At 49.3% G+C, this 19,705-nt stretch overlaps 1 protein-coding gene and 1 pseudogene across 1 annotated transcript; both read right to left on the bottom strand.

Annotated features, from left to right (window-relative positions):
• Nucleotides 1-2,618: 2,618 nt before the first annotated feature.
• On the bottom strand, nt 2,619-4,133 carry LOC135318549 (putative testis-specific Y-encoded-like protein 3; annotated as a pseudogene).
• A 1,777-nt stretch (nt 4,134-5,910) lies between these two features.
• Nucleotides 5,911-19,623, bottom strand: PLAGL2 (PLAG1 like zinc finger 2). The gene is made up of 3 exons (XM_064475785.1): nt 19,531-19,623; nt 14,005-14,377; nt 5,911-11,062 (listed from the first exon to the last, which is right to left on the bottom strand). Exons 2-3 carry the CDS (start codon nt 14,262-14,264, stop codon nt 9,832-9,834), a joined length of 1,491 nt encoding a protein of 496 aa, XP_064331855.1. The 5' UTR covers nt 14,265-14,377; nt 19,531-19,623; the 3' UTR covers nt 5,911-9,831.
• Between the last annotated feature and the right edge of the window lie 82 nt (nt 19,624-19,705).

Below are 19,705 nucleotides of genomic sequence, written 5' to 3'. Positions count from 1 at the left end.
CAAGTAAATTTTGAGGTGCACATGGGGCAAAGCAGCAGACAGGTCCCTGTCCTTCTGACACGTTAGAGGGAGAAGTAAAAGAGGAAAACAAAATCACTTCAGAAGGCTACCAGGGACAGGGAGGAAGTCACGGAGGGTGGGGGGGGACAAGCGATGTGAAGGGGTAGAGGATGACTTAGGCAGGCTGGGCAGGAAAGGCCTCAGAAGAAGTGTTTAACGGAGGCCTGAAGGGATTGATAGAGCCAGAGATGAGAATATCTGCAGGAAGGAAATCCCAGAGAAAAGCAAGTGCAAAAATCCTGAGGTCATAACTTAATTAGTGTTTAAAGAGCAGCAAAGAGGCGAGTGTTGGGGGAGTGAAGGGAGATTAATGGGATATGTAAGCAGAGACCAGAAAATGATGGAACTGGTCAGCCGTGATAAGGAATTAGGACTTCTTTTTCCTGCCAGTGGAGGGTTTTGGAGGGAGGAGTAACATGATCTAAGTTATTTTTCCCCCAGACTGAAAGATTTTTATTTTTTCATCATGCAGTAGAAGGCAGAGTGCCATGAATCCTCTTCTGATTGGACAAAGCCACCTCATGACTATTTCTGTCTAGAAGCAGAGTTGTCAGTTACAGTGATGTCAATTACAACACAGCCGCTGGGGCACAGGTCATCAAGACCATCAGGGTTACAGATTTCTTTCTGGAGGTTAGCCTCACAGAACATGGTAACAATTTCCAGTCTTAAGTCCTACAAAACCATCTTATTCAAACGGCTTCTAAATTCAGTGTTATATTAACAGGCCACAACTTAATAACAATCGTGAATAGTCACGTAAGTTTCTAAATGGCATAGAAAAATTACGTTGATGTTCCTGGTAAATGTTCTCAGCTAAAAGCAACAAGCAGGCCTGGATAGCTCAATTGCCCCAGCGGACAGAAACAGAGAAGGGGATGCATAGGGTCTTTATTAAAATCTGTGAAGTGAAAAACATAGCATTTTTCTACAAACACAAGGTCAAACCTGGACTGAGTTGCAGTGTTCTGTTATTAGTTCTTCTAATTTTAAAAAACGTATTGGTGAATCCAAGAAGTTAGGAAGACAGGGGGCTCCCCTCCCTGCACCTCACAGGCTTTCTGCCACCCCTGCCTTTCCAGCTGGCTCTGGCCTCTGCTGCACTTCTCTGCCTAGAGCAGCTGCCCCTTTAGTTTGTGTCAAAGCCTCCCCAGGTCCTCAGGAGCAGAAGACAAGTCCTTCCATGGGAAAGGGCTTGGGTATGGTCACTCCCAACAAATGAGATGGAGATAGGGAGAGGGGTCTTGGAAGGAGGTACAGCTAAGCTCTTGTACCTACAGGATCCTATGGGAGCTTGGACCTGGGAGAAGGAGAAGAAAGTAGAGTTGGGGCTAGAGTTAGTCTCCAAGAACACAGCATAAAACAAAACAATGAACTCTCCCTGCCCCTGGGGGCCCAGACTTCCTGGTCTCTGTTGAGCAGCTCTGTGCTGTACCCTTTGCTGAAACGGGCGGGGCACAGGTGCAATGGGTGCAAAGAGAGCTCAGCCAATCTACAGGACAACCCTCCCTCTCTGGAGACAATCAGAGGCAAATTCAACAAGAAAGCCTGTCTCCTCAGCTGTCTGTAAAAAACCTTGCTTCTTTAGTTGTTTATTTTCTGTTTCTGAGCTATCACTTTAAAGAAAATTTTTAAAAAGATATGTGATCTAGGCAGGTGGAGACAGGCTCCATGACCAGAAACCCCTCCCCCCCAACACCCTCAATATGACAGCCAAAAAACAGGTGGAGACAGGGGATCTGGATTCTCTGTGTGTCCAGTGACTAGGGCTCAGGTAGGTAGGCTTCTGGAAGGGATCCCATTAATGACCCTGCCTGGAGCACATGCCCAGATATGCCAGCGTGGCAGAGTTTCTGGGGGTTTGGGGGCTCCCTTGTGTGTTGGCAGGTGGTCCACCTGGGTCCATAGGCAGGTCTTGAGGTCCTTATAGGCAACAAGGTTGGTGACTACCTAGGCAAAACTCATAAGAAGGGCAATGGCCAGACACTAGTAGAGCACAGAACTTCACAAACCAATAGCAGGCTGAGAGGTAGGACCAACACAGGGTAAGGAGAGCAGTGTGATCACAAAGAATGCACTGCCCACTGTTTCATGACCTTAACCTCACCCATGCCCATTCTGCTAGATGCCCAACAGTCCAGAAGCCTGGCCTATGGTCCTGAGGCACTGGAATGTCCAAGTCTGGTTGACAGCCAGCACCAAAAGCACCCACTTCACCTTGGGTGATGAGACTCAGCCTGCCACAGCCAGCTGTGGGGCCAGCATAAATATGAAGCACAGCATGTTGTGTCCTTGAAGTAGCAGGCCTCAAAGAGGCACTGGTCCTCCTAGCAATGACTTTCGGGTGCCCGTGTCAAAACTGGGTGGGAAGACCACGATCAAAGATAGGTCCAGGCCATGAAGATGATGGCAGTACCTGTCCACAGCACTGGGTGCTAGGGCAGACACTGTAGCATGTGACAGTCATGTAATGCATGGAGGCTACATGGAAACAGAAGACGTTGGCCATGCAGGCCACAATCTTACAGCTGCGTCCACTTAAATCCAGAGGGGTCAAAGTACACAGAACAGAAAGCAGAGAGCTGGCTTGGCTGGCCTAAGCCCAGGTTCCGAGGAGGCAGAAGGGAGTCTTGTGTAGGGGCCAGGTCCCAGGGCAGCACTTAGCCAGAGTGGAACCCATAGGGCCTGGAAGGGGCCTCTGTGGGTGGACTTGCTAGGCCTCTCCTGGCTCTGTGGGGCCTGTCCCCCAGCAGGTAGTACTGCAGGGGGTTGGGCCACAGGTCCTCTTTAATAATCTGGGCCACCTTGTCGGCTTCCAGGAAGCTGTGCTGTGAAGAACCAGCTGAAGAAGCTTCAGACAGTGTCTCGGGTCCTGTGTACCAGAGCTGGAAGTTCCTGGCCCCAGTGCCAGAGGATGCGACTTGCGACTGACACCACCCTGCCTGAGGATCTGCACTCATACTCCTTCACAATCACCTTGTTCCGGAAGTAGGGGTTGCTCCAAAAACTGAACTTGAACTTGCAGCCTGTCCTGGTGTGCTTGAGCTCCCTCATCTCCAAATTCATCAAGTAACAGTGCATGTCTTCATCTCGGGGGCTGATCATGGCTGACAGCTGCGGGTGATTCAGGAAGGCAGTGACCAAAAAGCCAGGAATATTCTGAATGATGAAGCTAGGTGCAGCCGGCGCACGCGCCCAAACCTGCGCTCCAGCCACAGGTAGGCCCTGTCGGCCTGGGCACACATGGCCTGCAGCTCCCACTGGACGGTTTCCAGTGGGTCCACAACTGGGCCACCAAAGTTTAGGGGTCCCGGGCCTTCCTGCACCTCCGCCCCCACCTCCAGCTTCTCCTTCCCCAACCTGCTGCTTCTCCACCTCCTCTTCTGCCTCCTCCATGAAGATGGCATCCTCCTCAGTCATCACTTCCTCGGCCTTCCCGCCGGTGCCAGCCCGAGCCCCCCACCTTCCTGCGTTTTTCCAGGCTCCGGTCAGTTGCCCCGGAGGCCGCTTCTCGGGGCTCCGGGGGAGGGGGGAAGGTCCCAGGGCCGGCTGCGTGGTCAGGTGTCCTGACCGTGTCCCCCGTTCTCTCGGTCTCAGACGCTGGGTCCGGGCGAGCGGCGTTTTCCAGGCCGCCCGCACTCTCGGCCGCCATCACCTGCGGGAGCCTCTGGCCTTGAGGGGCTTGGGGAGCGAGGTCGACACTGCGGGTTCCGCGAGAGGGGTGGTTCAGTGGCTTGTAGGAGCCCCGGGAGGCGAGCAGGCGCGATCTTCTCTTACTGACTTGCTCCGCCCCCTTGCGCCCCCACACACCCCCACCCCTTTTCGGATATGATTCGCAAGGGTTCTGGCTACCAGGGGCGAGAGGCCTGGTGGAGGGGCAGCGGGCTGCCACTGCGGACGCCCAGACAGAACTGGCAGCTGGCGGTGGAGATGGGGTGAAGTGCAGGGGTGTACCAAGCCAGGAACAGTTCCAAGCAGGCCACCTGGGATCAGGCCCAACCCCCGATCACGGACAGATAGAACCTTCCATCATAGCCACCATGCCAGGCAATTACTGGAACCCGAATCTGCATTGGGCAGGTAGGAGCCCCTCGGTGCCCACACTCCCCCAACTCGACTGAGGCTTTGGGGCAGTTGTAGAACACTTGGAGCTTTGTACCGGATAAATTGCTCAGGCATATGAAGAGGGCTCAAGAGACTGACCAGAATGAAACTTGAATGTTGATTGTCAGGCACACGGAGGTGCTCAAAATACTTAAGGAAAAAGGAAAAAGCAAGGTCAGAGTAGAAGGACCTGGGGGGCAGGGGAAGTTCTCAAATGCTGCCAACCAGGGAGAAAAGTGGGCCTCTGCCTGGTTTCCTCCAATGAGCTGGCTCCTCCGGGACTGTCAGGCTGAAGGGTAGGCATTGCTTCACCTCGTCCTAGGCCCACAGGCTACCCCTTGCGCTGTACCAGGCATTTCATAAATGTGAATTCTAGTCTGAAGTGCAGGGTCTGTGCATGGATAGGATAAGGGCTTGGATGGACCAGCCCCTACAGCTGTGATCCTGCAAATGCATTTGCACTCCTGTGGTGTCAGCTTCCCAAACTTGTGGCCCATGGATGTCAATACACCTAAAGCCCACCCCCTCACCTGGAAGTCCTTGCTACCTCCTCTAGAAAGCCTCCAATTCCTCCCATCCAAAGGATAAGATAGCTTTGAGCCCCCAGACCCATTCCAGGGTGTGCATCCCCTAGAGGGCAAGGTGGATTCCCTTGGGGGCCCCAGCAGGGATCTGACCCACTGGTTAGATAATCAAGTAAACAGAAGGCCAAGGAGATGAAGGGCCAGCCCACTGCCTTTGTACACAAACCACTTGTTACACACATTAACACTTAATGTCCCAGGAACCCTTGGGCTGGACTCTGGAGTGATTTGCACTGCATGACTATGGACACTGGCTCCAGACCACAGAAAAGCAAATTCAGTCTGAGATCTGGACAGGAGGATCTCAGCACAAGGGATGAGGCCCAGAACAGCGATGACTACCTTCGCTGGAGACTGGCCAAGCAAACGTCAGGTGAAGCCATGTCAGCCTTTCAGCAGGCTGAACCAAACAGGTAGACACAAGTGTGGGCAAGGTCAGGTCTATCACTTGCCAGGTGTATGCCTTTGGTAGTGGATGACATTTTTTTCTTGGACAACCAACATTCATTCCACGTCCTAACAGTACCCCTAATTTCCTTTGAGACACGTCTCAGCTTTGTCATCACTGGCTTAGTGACCGGTTTTAGGATGGTATAGGACCCTATCAAGGCCAATGAGACATAAGATGCTTACTGCAGCTTCTGTGAATAAAGGACTCCCCTCTCCTTAGAGAGCCTCGAAAGGGTGCCCTTCCATTCCTGGTCAGCACTGTGTGAGAATGACAGGTCTGGAATCATGGCAGCATTCTAGTCCTACATAAGGGGACAAGCCACCTTGTAGAGCCTGAGGATGAAGTCACAACTGCACAAGATAGGGCAGCGAGAAACAGGAATGCTGAGGCTAACCATGTTGGTGTTGCTGGGACAATCCTAACCTCAAGACTGCACTCATATGGCATTTTCAGTTACATGAAATTTCACTGATTAACCCAATTTGATTTTTCTGACTCTTGCATCCAAGATTATTAAGTGATGGTATGATACCACTTACCTCAAAGATCTTTCATTTCAAAGTACAAAGTTTGTAGGTGCTAATGTGAAGGGTTATTACTGTCTGCCCTCCACTCACCATGCCCTTGGATGCTAAAGATAGCTGGAGATTCCAATTCTCCCTCAGGCTTTCTCCAACCCCTTCCCAATCAAACAGGTTCACAACTTCCAAACACATCATTCAGAAGTTTTTAATAAACAACTTCATTATAAAAACTTTTTTTGAAAATGTAATTCTGTAAAACATTGAAAAATCTACTTTAACAAAGATAGGCCCTGTGCATTTTCTAATGGCACTTATATTTTACAATTAAAAACCTTGTTTTATATAAAGCCAAAAATACTCCAAGAGGTTATTCACTGTGTTTACAAAGTGCTAGAAGGTTTCTGTCTTGTATTTTTCTCTCTTTAAATAATCTGGCATTACGAAAGAGTGGCTCCAAAGCCTTAACCACTGGGAGGGAGGGAGGTGTATGAGAAGAAATGGTGTTTCAGTTCTAGTGCCGAATATTTATTAATAGGTGGAGAGGAGCATTATGGGGAAAATCAGCTAAGGAAGTCAGCTTACACCTGAAGAAACTGAACTGGAATACGTCTTCCAAACCCCTCCACAGAGGCACTAGATTATCATGGTGGATCCTTCTCCTGTCAGAACCAGGACACCCCTTTTTCTCATCCAGTGGTGAGGTCACAGCCAATTCCTTCCACAGCAGGTTCAGAGCTCCAGGAGAGGCCAGGTTGGGGTCTCAGAGGAATCTGGACTTTTCTGGCCATCACCTGCCTAAGGCAAATTTTCTTATTACATAAATATCCTTGTTAAAAAGCAAAATATTGATCCTGTACAATATAAACTGTTAAAAAAAAAATCGTGCTTAAAAACAGCTCCTAGATAAGAGGGGAGGTGGAGGTGGGCGGAGAAAACAGCTACCAAAAACGGGCTCAGGGATTTAAAGGGTTACTAGGGGAAAGTTTAGGGGAGTGGGAGGATTTCAACTTAGGACAATATCTACGAGCAAAAAAGTAATCACACCTGCTTCCCGGATTTCCATTAACAAAATGCCATTTGTAAAAGGTTGAGGAAAAAACTCATTGGTGTTCCTTTCCCTACCTCTCACCTCTTTAAGATGTGCACAGATCCTCTGAGCTGACACAGCTGGGCATGCTGCCCCCTGGCCCCTAGGACTGCACTCACCCTGACCAGCTACTGTGCAGTGGGGAGATGCCTGCCACTGTTTAGGGCAGCTCATTGCTGACAGAGGTTGGAGGTGGTGGGGAAAGGGGACATCACCCCTTTTCCTGGTCCCTGTTGAGTCTCTGCCAACATGCCACGGCTCCTGTCCTGGACAGAAATCCCTAGGCTCTCACGGCCTCAGTAAGGGTACTGACGTTGGTTTGGTACTGAACGTCGGATAAAGTTACTCTTATCCTTTGAACAACCAGGCCAATAAGGTCTTTTTTTTGTTGTTTTTTTTGTTTGTTTGTTTTTTAATTTGGGGAAGGGAGGTTTACAAGAAATGGCTGTGTGGCCCTGGTCCAAAAAATAAAAGGTGAAGGCAGATATTCCTCTGCACCAGCAAAGTTCACAGTGATAGGAAAATTCCTTGTAGAGGGTGAGGGCACTGAAGGAAGAGAGGAGGAACAGGTTGGAAGAAAGGGGAGGGGAGGAGGGGCAAGGCCCCAGTTACAAGGTTTTAAATAGTTGCTTTGCCTGTCCTATGAGTTTCCCAGAATCACTAAAGGGGGAGAATTTAAGGAAGGGACAGGAGAGAGCAGACAAAGAGGAGAGGAGTCCTCTAAAAGCCCAAGACTTTATAGTCTGTGGCCAGAGGCCCACTGCCTCTGAAAACGAAAGGTGCAAGGAAGGCGGCAGGGAGTGGGTGAAGGTTGCTGGGTCTAGTGATGAAGACCAGAGACAACAAGGAGAATGGCAGCACTGAGGCCTGCTTGGATCCTCACACACCATTTCCTATACAAGAGTCCCAATAACATGCACAGCATGCAGGAGGTGACTGCGTACCAAGGTGGACGCTTTTAAAAGTAAACCTTAATTAGTCCCTGGGACTCACTGAAATGAATTTTTAGAAAGTAAATCACTTAGTCTGATTCTAATCTTGCCAGACATCTTTATATCTGGTTTTGTGGGTTTTTTCTAAAGGTATCCCAAGCTAGCCTGCCTAAATTAAAACATGTTTATTCACTCCACATTGCTTCCAATCAAGGGCCAGGGAGCTACATTTTAAGGCTTTCACCTCAAAGAAAGAGTACTGGCCTGGGCTGAAGCAGAAGCCTAGGTCTTGGACCTGCTCAGTTCCTGATGATAAACTAAAGTGATTTCTAGACGGAAGCGGGAGAGGGGGAGAACTGTGAGGAGGCTGAGGCAGTTCCTTGGTAGTTTGTCCTGAAACCCTAGTGGAGAAGCCAGTAGAGGCAGCTACTGAGAAGTGCCTAGAAACTACTGGCTGCATCTGTAGGAGTTAACAGTAAAGAGGTAGAAGTGTGTTTCTGAATCAGAGTGGGTGTCTCAAGAGGGTCCCACATTGGTGGTCCCTGAGCTGCCTCCCTTCGACGAGTGGGAAGAGTGAAGCCCATGCAGAACTGAGATGAAGCAGGGATGGGGTTCAGCTGGGCAAGAGCTGTGCTGTCCATGGCAGGGAGCCCCACAAGTCAGAAGAGAACTAATCATGTTGCAAGAAAACTTGCTCCGTACTGGGGGCAAAACGGAGGGGCCACAAGAGGAAGGTGGAAGTTCTTTGATGGAGAGCAGAGAAGCCTATGCACAGTGGCCCTGAGTCCATGGGGACTGCAAAGTGGGAGAGGAGGAACACTGTGGATAAGGAAAAAGTCTGGTATGCGAGGAAGGACGTATGCCCACAGGTTAGGACTCAACCATCTGCCCAGTCCTTACTTTCTGAAAACTCTTCTTCCAACAACTCCACAACTTCCTGGAAAAGGGACAGGTAGGAGACAAATGAGGGGTTCACGCGCTCTCCTTTGCTATCCACACCAGCCTAGGACCCAAGTCCCTCTTTCCAAGACTAATTAACAGCTCATGATGTTTAGGGTGGGGATTAGGAAATGGGGCAGGGGTGATACAAGTAGGCATGCCTTTCATTTCTTGCCCTCTCCAGTTAAAAAGGAGGGTGAGGGGGTCATGATGTACTTGGAGAAAAACAGAATTGCAGACCTGTGAGAAAACTGCTCCAATCTTCTCGCCCGTCTCCAGTGGACACTGCCGAGGAAGGCAGGACAGACACAGTCACGGAAGATGGCAGAGACTGAAGCAGTCCAAAGTCAGTTTATTTCCCCACAGGGGAAGAATGTGACCTCAAGTGAAGATAAGTCAGCAAGACCCGACTCCGCCTTGTAAACAGGACTCCAGTTAACACCAGGTACCAAATGGTTCCGGCTGGTGCCAACTGGAACGGACTGGTGGGAATGGATTCACGGTGTGTAAACAATGTTCACTGCAATCATTCTAAGGCTAACAGCTGAGCAAGGGAGGTGAAATGGTGTGTCTGAGGCGACTGTGTAAACGGTACCGTTGCTGGAAAACACTGACTGAAAATGGAGGTGTTAGGACAGGAGGGATGGAGGTGATGGGGAAGAACAGGCCCTCTCCTGCCCGTTGGTTGGAAGCAGGCGATGGACCCTCTGCAGAAGGGCCTGACCAACTGCTGTGGGGTCTGCAGGCTGGGACCAGAAGGCGGGCTTCTTGGGCTATTTCTCTCGAGGTCATCCAAAATAAAACCCTCTGTGTCTCCGAGACCTCTCCCTTCTCCAAAGGGAAGGAGGTTCTGACACTTTGGAAAGGGAGAGGGCTAAGTGTGGCTCCCGATTCAGATAAAAAATAAAATAAAAGTAAAAATACCTGAAGTCCTATTGTATGAGATCTTTTCATGGGGCTGGGGCTCAAGGCTCCTCTTGGAACTGATCCTGGAGCCCAAGCCCCCAAACCAAGTGCTCCATACAGATACTGGAATTTTTTCTTTTTGAACCCAGCTCTGAAAGCTCAGCTGCCTTCATGGGGGATGCAGATGGGGTGGGTACGAGGCTCCCTGATAGAGCCCAAGACTGAGCTGAGGGCCTCCGTGGGGCTACTGGAATGCCTGGTGGAAACGAGGCAGGGTGGTGGTGCTCAGGCCGGAGGTGAAGACAGGAGGCAAGGAGTGCAGAGGCCCAAAGTTCAGTGGTCCCCCAGCTCCTGGGGAATCCTGAGGCTGAGCTTGCAAAGTGGTGAGCAGGGGCTGTGCCTCAGCCTGGGAGTAGCCCATGACCAAGCCTCCTGTGGCCCCAGGTGGGTTACACGGGGGCAGGTTGAGAGGAAGAAAGCCCAGTAAATGGGAGAAGTCCACATTAGCAGCGCAGAGGGCCTCAGAGAGGTTGGCGGGGCTCTTGGTGAGCAGTGCTTCATCTAGGAGGGCCGCAGCTGCCGCCGGCTGAGGTGAGGCGGGCTGGGGTTCAGCGGATGAGAGAGACAGGCTTCCAGGAAGCTCCGCCAGAAAACTATCCACCTCCACTTTGGGCAATTTGTCGGGCAAGTATGAGGTAGATCCAAGCTGGTATTTTGGAGGAAGCTGAGCTGGGGAAGAGATAGGTGAAGATTCCAGAGGGTAGCTCATACCCATGGGCAGCGTGTTGTGCACCAGGGAGTGTGGCACGCCCGCACTGGGCATGGTGGGGATGTGGGCACCATACATGCCCATGGGCAACATGCCAGGGAAGGCCTTGGCCCCCATCACGTCCCGAGAGGCCATGCACAGCACAGGGCTCAGCTCTTCCTTAACGTTGACTGTGGAGCTGCAGCTGAGTAGGCCTAACATGTCCACTGGCTCTGTCTTGATTTTGAGCAGCTCCTGCGAGTGGCTCTTCTTGACATGACGTGTCAGGTGGTCTTTGCGGCCAAATCTCTGGGCACAGTACTGGCACAAGAAGTCCTTCCGGCCTGTGTGTACCACCAGGTGCCGCCGCACATCCTTACGAGTATAGAACCGCCGGTCACAGTGGTCACAGGGGTGCTTCTTCTCTTTGGCACCGCCTGCTACCCGGCGTGAGTGGGCCTTCAGGTGCTCTAGCAGGGCCTGGGTACTCTCGAAGGTCTGCAGGCACACCTTGCAGCTGAGGTCACCACTGCTGGCAGCATGCATGGCCAGGTGGCGCCGGTAGCCCAGCTTTGTATTGTAATTCTTACCGCACTCAGAACAGTGGAGGGCCTCTTTGTTGGGGTCGTGGGTCTGCAGGTGGTTCCGCAGATGGTCCTTGCGGTGAAACATCTTATCACAGTACATGCACTGGTGGGGTTTCTGGGCTGAGTGGGTGGCCATGTGCCTGGAAGTAAAGGTAGAGGATAGAGGAGAAAGAAAGGAGATCACATGGGCTGGCCAGACAACTGAGTTGTCCATTAACAGGGAACTAAACACAAAAATTATGGTAAAGCCATGCAGTGGAATGGAATACCAAGATATCCTCACACACCTGCAAATCACATATGTACTGCTTCTTTGCAGCATTGATTTTACTAGCAAAAAAATCAGGAACAACCTAAATGTCCATTAATAGGGAACTGGTTAAATAAATTACTCTAAGTCCATAAAATGACTTAGCTTTTAAAAAAATAAGACAGCTTTACATGCAACACAGGTAACAAGCTCCTAAGATATAGTAAGTGGAAAAAGGTATGAGACAGACTAACGTGTACAGAACGGTACTATGCATGAAAAGAGGAAAGATATATGTATGTTTGCTTGTTATGTGCTTAAACTATTTCTGGAAGGACACACAAGAAACTGACAACACTAGCTGCCTATGGGGAGAAGAAATGGGCAGCTTTTATGGGTGTGATGGAGAATTTTCATTGTATACCTTTTGGTAACTTTTGAATTTTGAATTACATAAGTGTATTTCCTTTGCAAAAAAATTTATTTAAAAAAATTTAAATGATACAATAAAGGGAAAGCGGAATATATCTAACTTCCTGATCTGAAACAATCTCCCAAGATATAGAGAGCCAACTCAAAAAAGGAAGTTCAGGATAGTGTAATATAATCCCCTGTGAAAATAAAAAGGGAAGGGAATACACGTCTGAATGTCTCAGCAAGGATGTGCAAGAAACTGATCCTGCTGGCTGCCTTTGTGGAGAACGGTGGCTAAGTGTGACAATTCATTTTTCACTGCATGTCCATGTGAACCGTTTAAACTGTTTGTCATGTAAAGTGGCAACATTTAAAAAAATGTTTTCATAATATGGCACCTCAGTGTCCCTTGGTTTACCTGCTCTTATCTGACTAGAAAACAGCTCAGAACCCAGGAATTGCAATCCAGAGCTCCACAGTACATTCAGAATCAACTCAACAAGACTTTGGGGTCCCACTGTTTGCAAGCCCTGTGTGAGCTGTGTCATCAACCTTGTTCTTAAGAGCAGCCCCCCACCCCAACCAGTCAGTAAATGGCAGAGGCTAAATTTAAACACAGACCTTCCTGAAACCTGGGTTCACTCAGGTATGTCACTGCTGTCTCTAGCACAGTACCCAGTGATCCTTTCTACCTGGAGGGTAGAATCGTACCCATTACCCTCATGCTATGTGTGAGTGCTCATACCTATGAGAGTTACTATTAATCTCTTGTGACATAACTGACGTAATATATGAGAGGGAGATGCTGAGTGATCCACAGTCCATTTCCCCCATTTTGCAGGTGAGGAAACCAAAGCCCAAAGAGGTTTATTAATTCGCCTAAAATCACAGTGACTTGGAGTGGTCAGAAGCGCCTGTCTCCTGGACCAGGACCTTTCCTGCAGCCTCCTACTGACACTCAGACTGTCACCAAGAAAGTCTAAGAGGACAACCCCAACTGGAATCCTCCTAAAACACAGGAGCACACAAAATCAAAGCATTCCTGAGAACCACAGAACTGTCATGAGGGCAATCCTGGTCACACACTACCCTGTTTGGTACCCATTTTAGTTCCTTCCTATCAACTGTTTTCCAGACAAGGAACTGAGGCTTTCTGTGGTCACCTTGTTCATGTAGTTACTTGTTTGATGTCTGTCTCTGCTGTTAAGACAGTAAACTCAGGAGGGCCAGCACTCCCATCTGTCTGGCTCACTCATCTGTCCCTAGCACTGAACACTGTGCCTGGTATGAAGCAGGAGCTCAATAAATCCTAGTTGAGAGACGAATGACTGTGCATCAGGCAATCTATCTCATTGGTAAAGGGCATGTTCATGTTCTTCTAATGGAAAGGCAAGGATAAAATCAAGGTTACTTCTGAGCAGGCCCCCCTCCCTTCAAAGTAGGGGTTCCTGGGCTTTTAAGTTTCAGGAAAGTCTCTAACTCAGAGGACACTAGGGACTCTACAGAGACCTAAGTAATCATCTAAGTGGCAGGTTGGTTCAGTAGAAGAGGCACTGCAGGACCTAAGAAGCTATATGACCTTGGGTAAGATACTTCTCCACGCTTAGCCTGCACTTTAAAATTTACAGATTGCACCAGAGGGTCTCCTTTTCCTTCTAAACTTCTAAGACCGCTTCTAATTTCTGGCTAATATTCTCACCATTACCTGACACAGGTGGGGAAAAGTAGGACAGGCATACCTCAGAGATACTGTGGGTTCAGTTCAGACCACTGCAATAAAGTGAGTATCACAATAAAACAAGTCACATGAATTGTTTGGTTTCCCAATGCATGTAAGTTATATTTACACTATACTGTGGTCTATTAAGTGTGTAACAGGATTATGTCTTAAAAAAACTGCATAAAACTTAATTAAAAAGTACTTTATTGCTAAAAAATGCTAACCATTATCTGAGCCTTCAGTAAACCATAATCTTTTTGTTGGTGGAGGGTTTAAAATACTGTGAGAATCACCAAAATCTGACAGAGTAATGAAATGAGCAAATGCTGCTGGAAAACCAGGCCAACTTCCTTGACTCAGAGTTGCCACAAACCTTCAATTTGTAAAAAAAAACAAACAACAAAACATAGTATCTACAAAGCGCAATAAAGATGACGTACGCCTGTACTGAAAAAAAGATTCAATCTAGTTTGTTCATGATTGTCTGATATTGTACCCATCAGATTCTGATGTTTCAATAAAAAATACCACCATTATTTCTACTGAGTGACCTCAAATGGTTGGCGTTCAGAGTACACTTATGGGACAAATTAACCTCTATTCTTCTGCCACAGAAAAAGCCCCACACTCGGTGGAGTCTCTCTGGCTTTATCCTCTGGGAACCTCAGGGCAGGGAGAGGTATGGGAGTGTCACCTACCTATACAGCTTGTACTTGGAGGCAAAAGCCTTGCCACAGTGCAGCTGAGGGCAGCTATACGGTCTCTGCTCTGGATGGGGGAGGCTGTGAGGCCTCAGCTTCTCCCCATTTGAGAAAGGTGTCACCGAGATTTCACATTGGCACTTCACTTGACTCTCCGCCTCCCGGCCCCGAGGCCTGGGAACTAGTTTCCAGCCCACTTCCTCCTCCTGCTTTGCATCTTGAATCCAGGGGGGGACGCTGGTGAAAAATGTGGTCATGGCAAGGCTAATGGCGAAGGGCCATGTTATTGAGAAAGCCTCCCCATCAGCTCCACAGGGCTCTCTGCTCTGTCACAGCCTCCAACGCAGCCTTCAGAAAACAATCTCTTCACCTGAAACATCAGAACACCTGGTGTTAGGGAGCCCAATACCATGAAAACATGGGCTCTGGAGGCAGACAGATCCCCATTCCACCCCAGCCCTTCCACTTAGCAGCCATGTGACTTTTAGCCAGTTACTTACTTCTCGAGCTGTTTCCCCATTTACAAAATGGGCTTAATAATCTCCTAAAACATAAGGATGCTTTGAGGATTACATGAGATAATAAATATAGAGCATTCAGGAGAAGGCTGGGCACCTAGTATAGGAAACAGGCTAATCAGAGGAAATAAAAGCCCTAAACTCCAAACTTTACCTTCTAACTTTACTTTTACATCATTTCTACTAAATTTAGAGATAGCAGCACCTCCTCCTCCTCTTGTTTACCCTACCTTCTCCTCATAGAAGTGTTAAGGAGCAATAAAATGCCCAAAAGGAAACAGAAGAGAAGGGAGAAGCAGCCTTTTCTTAGGAAATTGACACCCTGCAAAGTCAGCCCCTGCGCCAGATGTGTTTCTTAGCAGTGCATCAGCATCAAGAGGTTCTGTCTGAGAAGGCAGCTGCAGACTCAGCATTTCTACTAAACCAGTACTGGTCCCACCCTGCCCTCCACCACTACTCTGGGTCTCTTGGGCTCAGGGCTCAGGCCACACTTCTCTAACGAAAGCCCATCCAGCACTTAAGGTGTTGAGTGGCCCCTCCTACAGACCCTCATACTTCATCTCTCCATGATGAGCAGGTAACACACTTGCGTTAGAACATAGGCTCCACCACCAAACTCTGATTCTTTGAGAGTTCATATCATATCTCTTTCATCTCCATACACCTAGCATTTAGAAAAGGACTTTCAACTTTCTTTTAGATGAGTAAATTAGTCATTAAATGCAGGTTGTTTCTCATAGGCTAACATGCTCAGGAAGTTCTGGTTTAAACTGGATTCCAAAGTTGGGAGCCAATATCTTGAAGTCTGATCCTTTCTCTTGGATTGGGAGAGGGAGGGTGGATGGAGCAAAGGTGATACAACTTCTTGCCTGACATCAACTCAGAGGAAGAGAGGATGGGCGTTACCATAATGATTCTCAAAAGGGGGACAACAGACCCATGTTCACACTCACAAGAACATCACAGATTACGAACCGCAATGCAACTTGCTACAACAGGGGGATTTCCTTTGAAGAGGTCATGCCAAAATGTGGTCATGAGGCTTTTCCATGTAAAGGGAGCAAAGCGGGTATCTGGGGATTGTCCACGAGAATCTAGGGAGGGCTCCAACCACACAAACTAGCTGTGGGCCAAAGAATGCTTGCTCAGCTCATTAGCACCTGCTGCTTACAGTGACCATTCAACCAACAGGCTGGCCCTGAACGAGATGATGGGATCAGCGGGTTCACGCCCGAGAGAGCTTTGCTCATCATCAACATGAGCTATGTCCTGTTCAGGAACCATTCCTCTTGTTGAAGAAACACTGCAATGTAATATGATAAACATTTCCCCATCACAAATGGAGATTTGCCTAGAAAGAGCTGCACAAAGGTGGCTGCATTTTGCACGAGTCACATGCTAGCACTAAAAACTAGTTCCACTTGAGTCTTCGAGTCATCATGGCATAGTTGCCTGCTGCATGATAAACCTCAAAGGCCTCTGACGTCTGGCTTTCATTGTTTAAGTCCCCTCCTTCTTCGAAAGGGTGGAATTACCTGTTTATAATACCAGTGATTACCAGGCAGCTTGGAACTGGGTTGAGAGCGAGCACAAATTTGAACACCTAGTTTGGAGGGAATTTCCCCTACCTTCAAAGTCAAATTCTGTTCCCCCTTGGTATCTGAAATCATGCACCTCAGGCTCTGGGAAGTTGGGAATGGCAGCCAGAGGGATGCAAGCTGCATCAATCTGGCTGCTGTGATAGGGGAGCCTAGCCCTGGAAATTCCACACAAACTCAGAAAGAGAGCAGTACATCCCCCACCTCCCACACATCCACCTCATCTATTCTCCTGAACAAGCACAAACAAGACACAGCAGTTTAGTATGCTGCTACTGAAAGAGTGAGTAATGGGCTTCTAGGAAAGAGGCTGGTGGTGGCTAAGAAGGGCTCATGAGGCTGTGCTGATAGAACCAAAGGAGGAAGGCAGCAGCCATGTGCTTGCCTTGATCTGCATTTAATGGGGCTGTGGCTGTGGTGTTACCTTAGGGACCCTTTTGGGAATCTAGTTTCTCTCCCTCTGTCCTTTGTCTGCAAACTCCTCTTATCCAGGAAGATTCCAGGGCCTCTCCTACATTATTCCAAGGCCTATTCCTTCAGACTTTTTCTTCAGCAAAACTGTGAAAGAATTCTGCTTCTCTTTCAAAGCTGCTCTTCTGGTCTCACATTCTAACCTTAACAACTCTAGAAGCTGACAGAACCTGTTCCCATAAAACAAACACAATCAATCCCTCCCAGTTACTGGTATAACTTGCTATATTTTCATCCTAAGATTCCTTCTGGCACCTGATCTGAAGAGGGAGGTATTGTGGAAAGAACCTTGGACTTGCTAACAGAAAGAGCTGCCACTTACTGTCTGAGAAACCACGGGCAGGTTACTTTGTTTCTCTGAACCTTGGTTTCCTCAATTTCTAAAATAGAGATTTATTTCTCTTACCTGTAAAATTCTCATGGAAGATTCAGTGAAGCAGTATTTTTGAAATATCCGACAAAATGTGTGAATACAAGCAGTGCTGTCTCTGAGATCTAAATTGTGTCTGTTCTCTACAAAGGGCCTGAGTAATACTTTTTTTTCTTTCCCTTAATGTTACTTCTCAAGCTTCAGAGTTTCCTTCCCTTCTCAACATCTCCCCAGAATGCAGCCTTCTCCTTTTCCCTCACAATTAACCCTCAGCAAATCCCCCCGGCCAGTCCCTCTACTTTAGCTTACTCCAGCACCAACCATATCCTGGGCCAGTGTTCTCTTACTTTAGGAGTCTCTTTTTTTATTAAGGCTCCATACCCCCAATACAAATGCCTACTAAAAACTCTGTATGGCCCTCTTTGGAAGCTGAAAGGAGACAAATTGCTCCCCCGTCTGTCTGTCTTCTGCTGTGTGCCACGATGCCTCTGATGAAACTATAGTTTTTATGGTGTTACATCATCTCTATAGAAACTGCGTTCTTTCTCCATTATTAGCCTGTTTCCTCATCTGTAAAACTAAAAATACTTACCTCACAGGCTTGTTATAAGGATTATTCTAGTCAGGTATGCAAAGCGCTCAGCACAGGGCTTGGCTTGCTCTAAGTACCCAACAAAAGGCACCTATTATCTTTGCCTTTGTGTTGAGTTGCATGTTCCCACCTTCTGCTGCCACAGTTGAATTCTCCCAAACCTCCCCCCAAAACTTGAGAAATAGCCCCCCTGCAGCCAGGAAAGGGTTAATCTCTAAGTGTTCTTAACTAGAGAGACCCACAGAGGATTAACAGCTCCACTTCAGTGACTACCCTAAAATAGCTTTTATCCCTCCTGCCCAAGAGCTACTTGGGGATCTGAAGAACTCAATTCAACACCTGCCGAAGAGGAAACACACCCAGGAACTTTCCTTGGAGTGGACAGAATCTCCTCCTAAGCAGAACCCAAAATAGCAACTGGGAAATTATAAATAGACTTAGAGATTTAAAAAAAAAAAAAAAGGTCCTGACCTGGGCACCAAAAACAAATCCAAAAGACACACTGACTGGCTGGAAAGCAGAAGGAAAGGGGGGAATAGGAATAGCTGCCCCCCTCACTCTCTCACACACTCCCGAGTGGTGGGAGAATTAAATTACAGGGAAGCTGGAGAGTCTCAATGACTTGCATCATTCCAAGAGACATCAAACAGGATTAACAGGGGTTGGATTTACTCTCAGGCTGCTAGTTCCTCTGTTAGCGTAGATGGGCCCTCTTTGGAGTCCCTTTGATGCACTATTTCCTCTGGTTCCCGCCGCCTCCCACTCCTGAGGAGGCCTTGAGCAAATGGCAGCAACTCACTATAGGCCCATTTTCACGAAGAGGAAACCTGGTTAGACCCCCAACCCCAACCTGGTTAGACCCCCAACCCCAACCTGGTGGCCTCACCCTGGGTGGTAGGGTTAGAAACCCAAGGCCTGACACTTTCAGAGTCCCAGGGAGACAGGTGGGGAAACACACACAAGCCAGGAGACAGGTACACTTGTAGGTGAAGGCACCAACAAATTCCCATACCCGAGGTCTCCTTATCCTGCACTTTACAGGTCTCTTTCCCCCAACAAGTTGGGGGCATAGCCTGGGATAGGATTTGCAGGGAGGAGCCTAGCTCCTGGGCAGTTTCTAGACCACCGCCTCGCGTAGGGGGAAAGGTTAAGTGCCCCTGGGGCTGGGAAGGCTGGGGGTGGATGGCTGCCGGACCAGGGACAGAAATTCAAGAAGTCTGGAGGAGGTCTCAGGGATAGGAGGGAGGGAGGAGCAATCAAGTTATCTGGGTCTCTTAGAGACCCCCTGGCAAAGATGTGGGGGGAAGATTACAAGGGTTGGAGGATTCCAGGGGCTGAAGAGAGTCAGAAACTAATTCCCTGAATTTCAGAGTCTCAAAATGGTACTGTGTGGAAGCTGTCTAGGGTTTGGGAGTAAAATCGCAGAGGAGGGTACTACGGGTAGGGCTCACTTGTGTTCCCTAGAACCAAATATTTGGAGGAAGTCTCAAAAGAGGTTATGTAGTTCTAGAAAATGAAACAGAGGGGAAGAAGCGGACTATTAGGAGCAGGGAAGGGGGTTATGTGGGTCCGGGTAGGCGTGTCTGAGGGGAGGGAGCAGGTGCAGCTTATCTGCGTCCCCCAGACCCGGGTCCCTGGTAAGGTCTGCAGCGCGTTATCTGGGTCTCCAGGGAGGCTGGGGATCGGGAGTGGGGGACCCTCAGGGTTGCGTCTCCAGGTCTCGGAAGGGAAGGGCCAGTGGGATTTCTTCGGGTCCCCCAGACCCAGGTATTGGGGTCGGGAAGTTTTCGTCACCCTGGGGCCTATCTGAGCCCGAGTTGGCGCTGAGGGGGCCTCGGGTCGGGGGTGTGGGCGACCGCGCCGAGCGGCCCGCGATGAGGGGAGCCGCCGCTCCAGGTGCCGGGCGCGCGGGCGCAGCGAGACTGCCTCCCGCCCCGCTCCCTGCCGTCCCCCGGGGCCCTCGCCGGCACTCACCGCGCTCAGGGCCCCGCGCTGCGGGCCGGGCCGCGCTCGGGCTCCGCCAGGCCCGCTCAGGCCCCGGTAGTGGCGGCGGTCGGGCCATTGTGCGGTGCATTGTGGGAGCCGCGCGAGCAGGGGCTCGGGCCGTGGAGGGGGCGGTGCCGCGGACTCTCTATGGTCCCGCCCGCCT

Source organism: Camelus dromedarius, chromosome 18 (assembly GCF_036321535.1).
Source record: "Camelus dromedarius isolate mCamDro1 chromosome 18, mCamDro1.pat, whole genome shotgun sequence".
Lineage (NCBI taxonomy): Eukaryota > Metazoa > Chordata > Mammalia > Artiodactyla > Camelidae > Camelus > Camelus dromedarius.
This window is presented reverse-complemented; position numbering and strand designations above follow the sequence as displayed.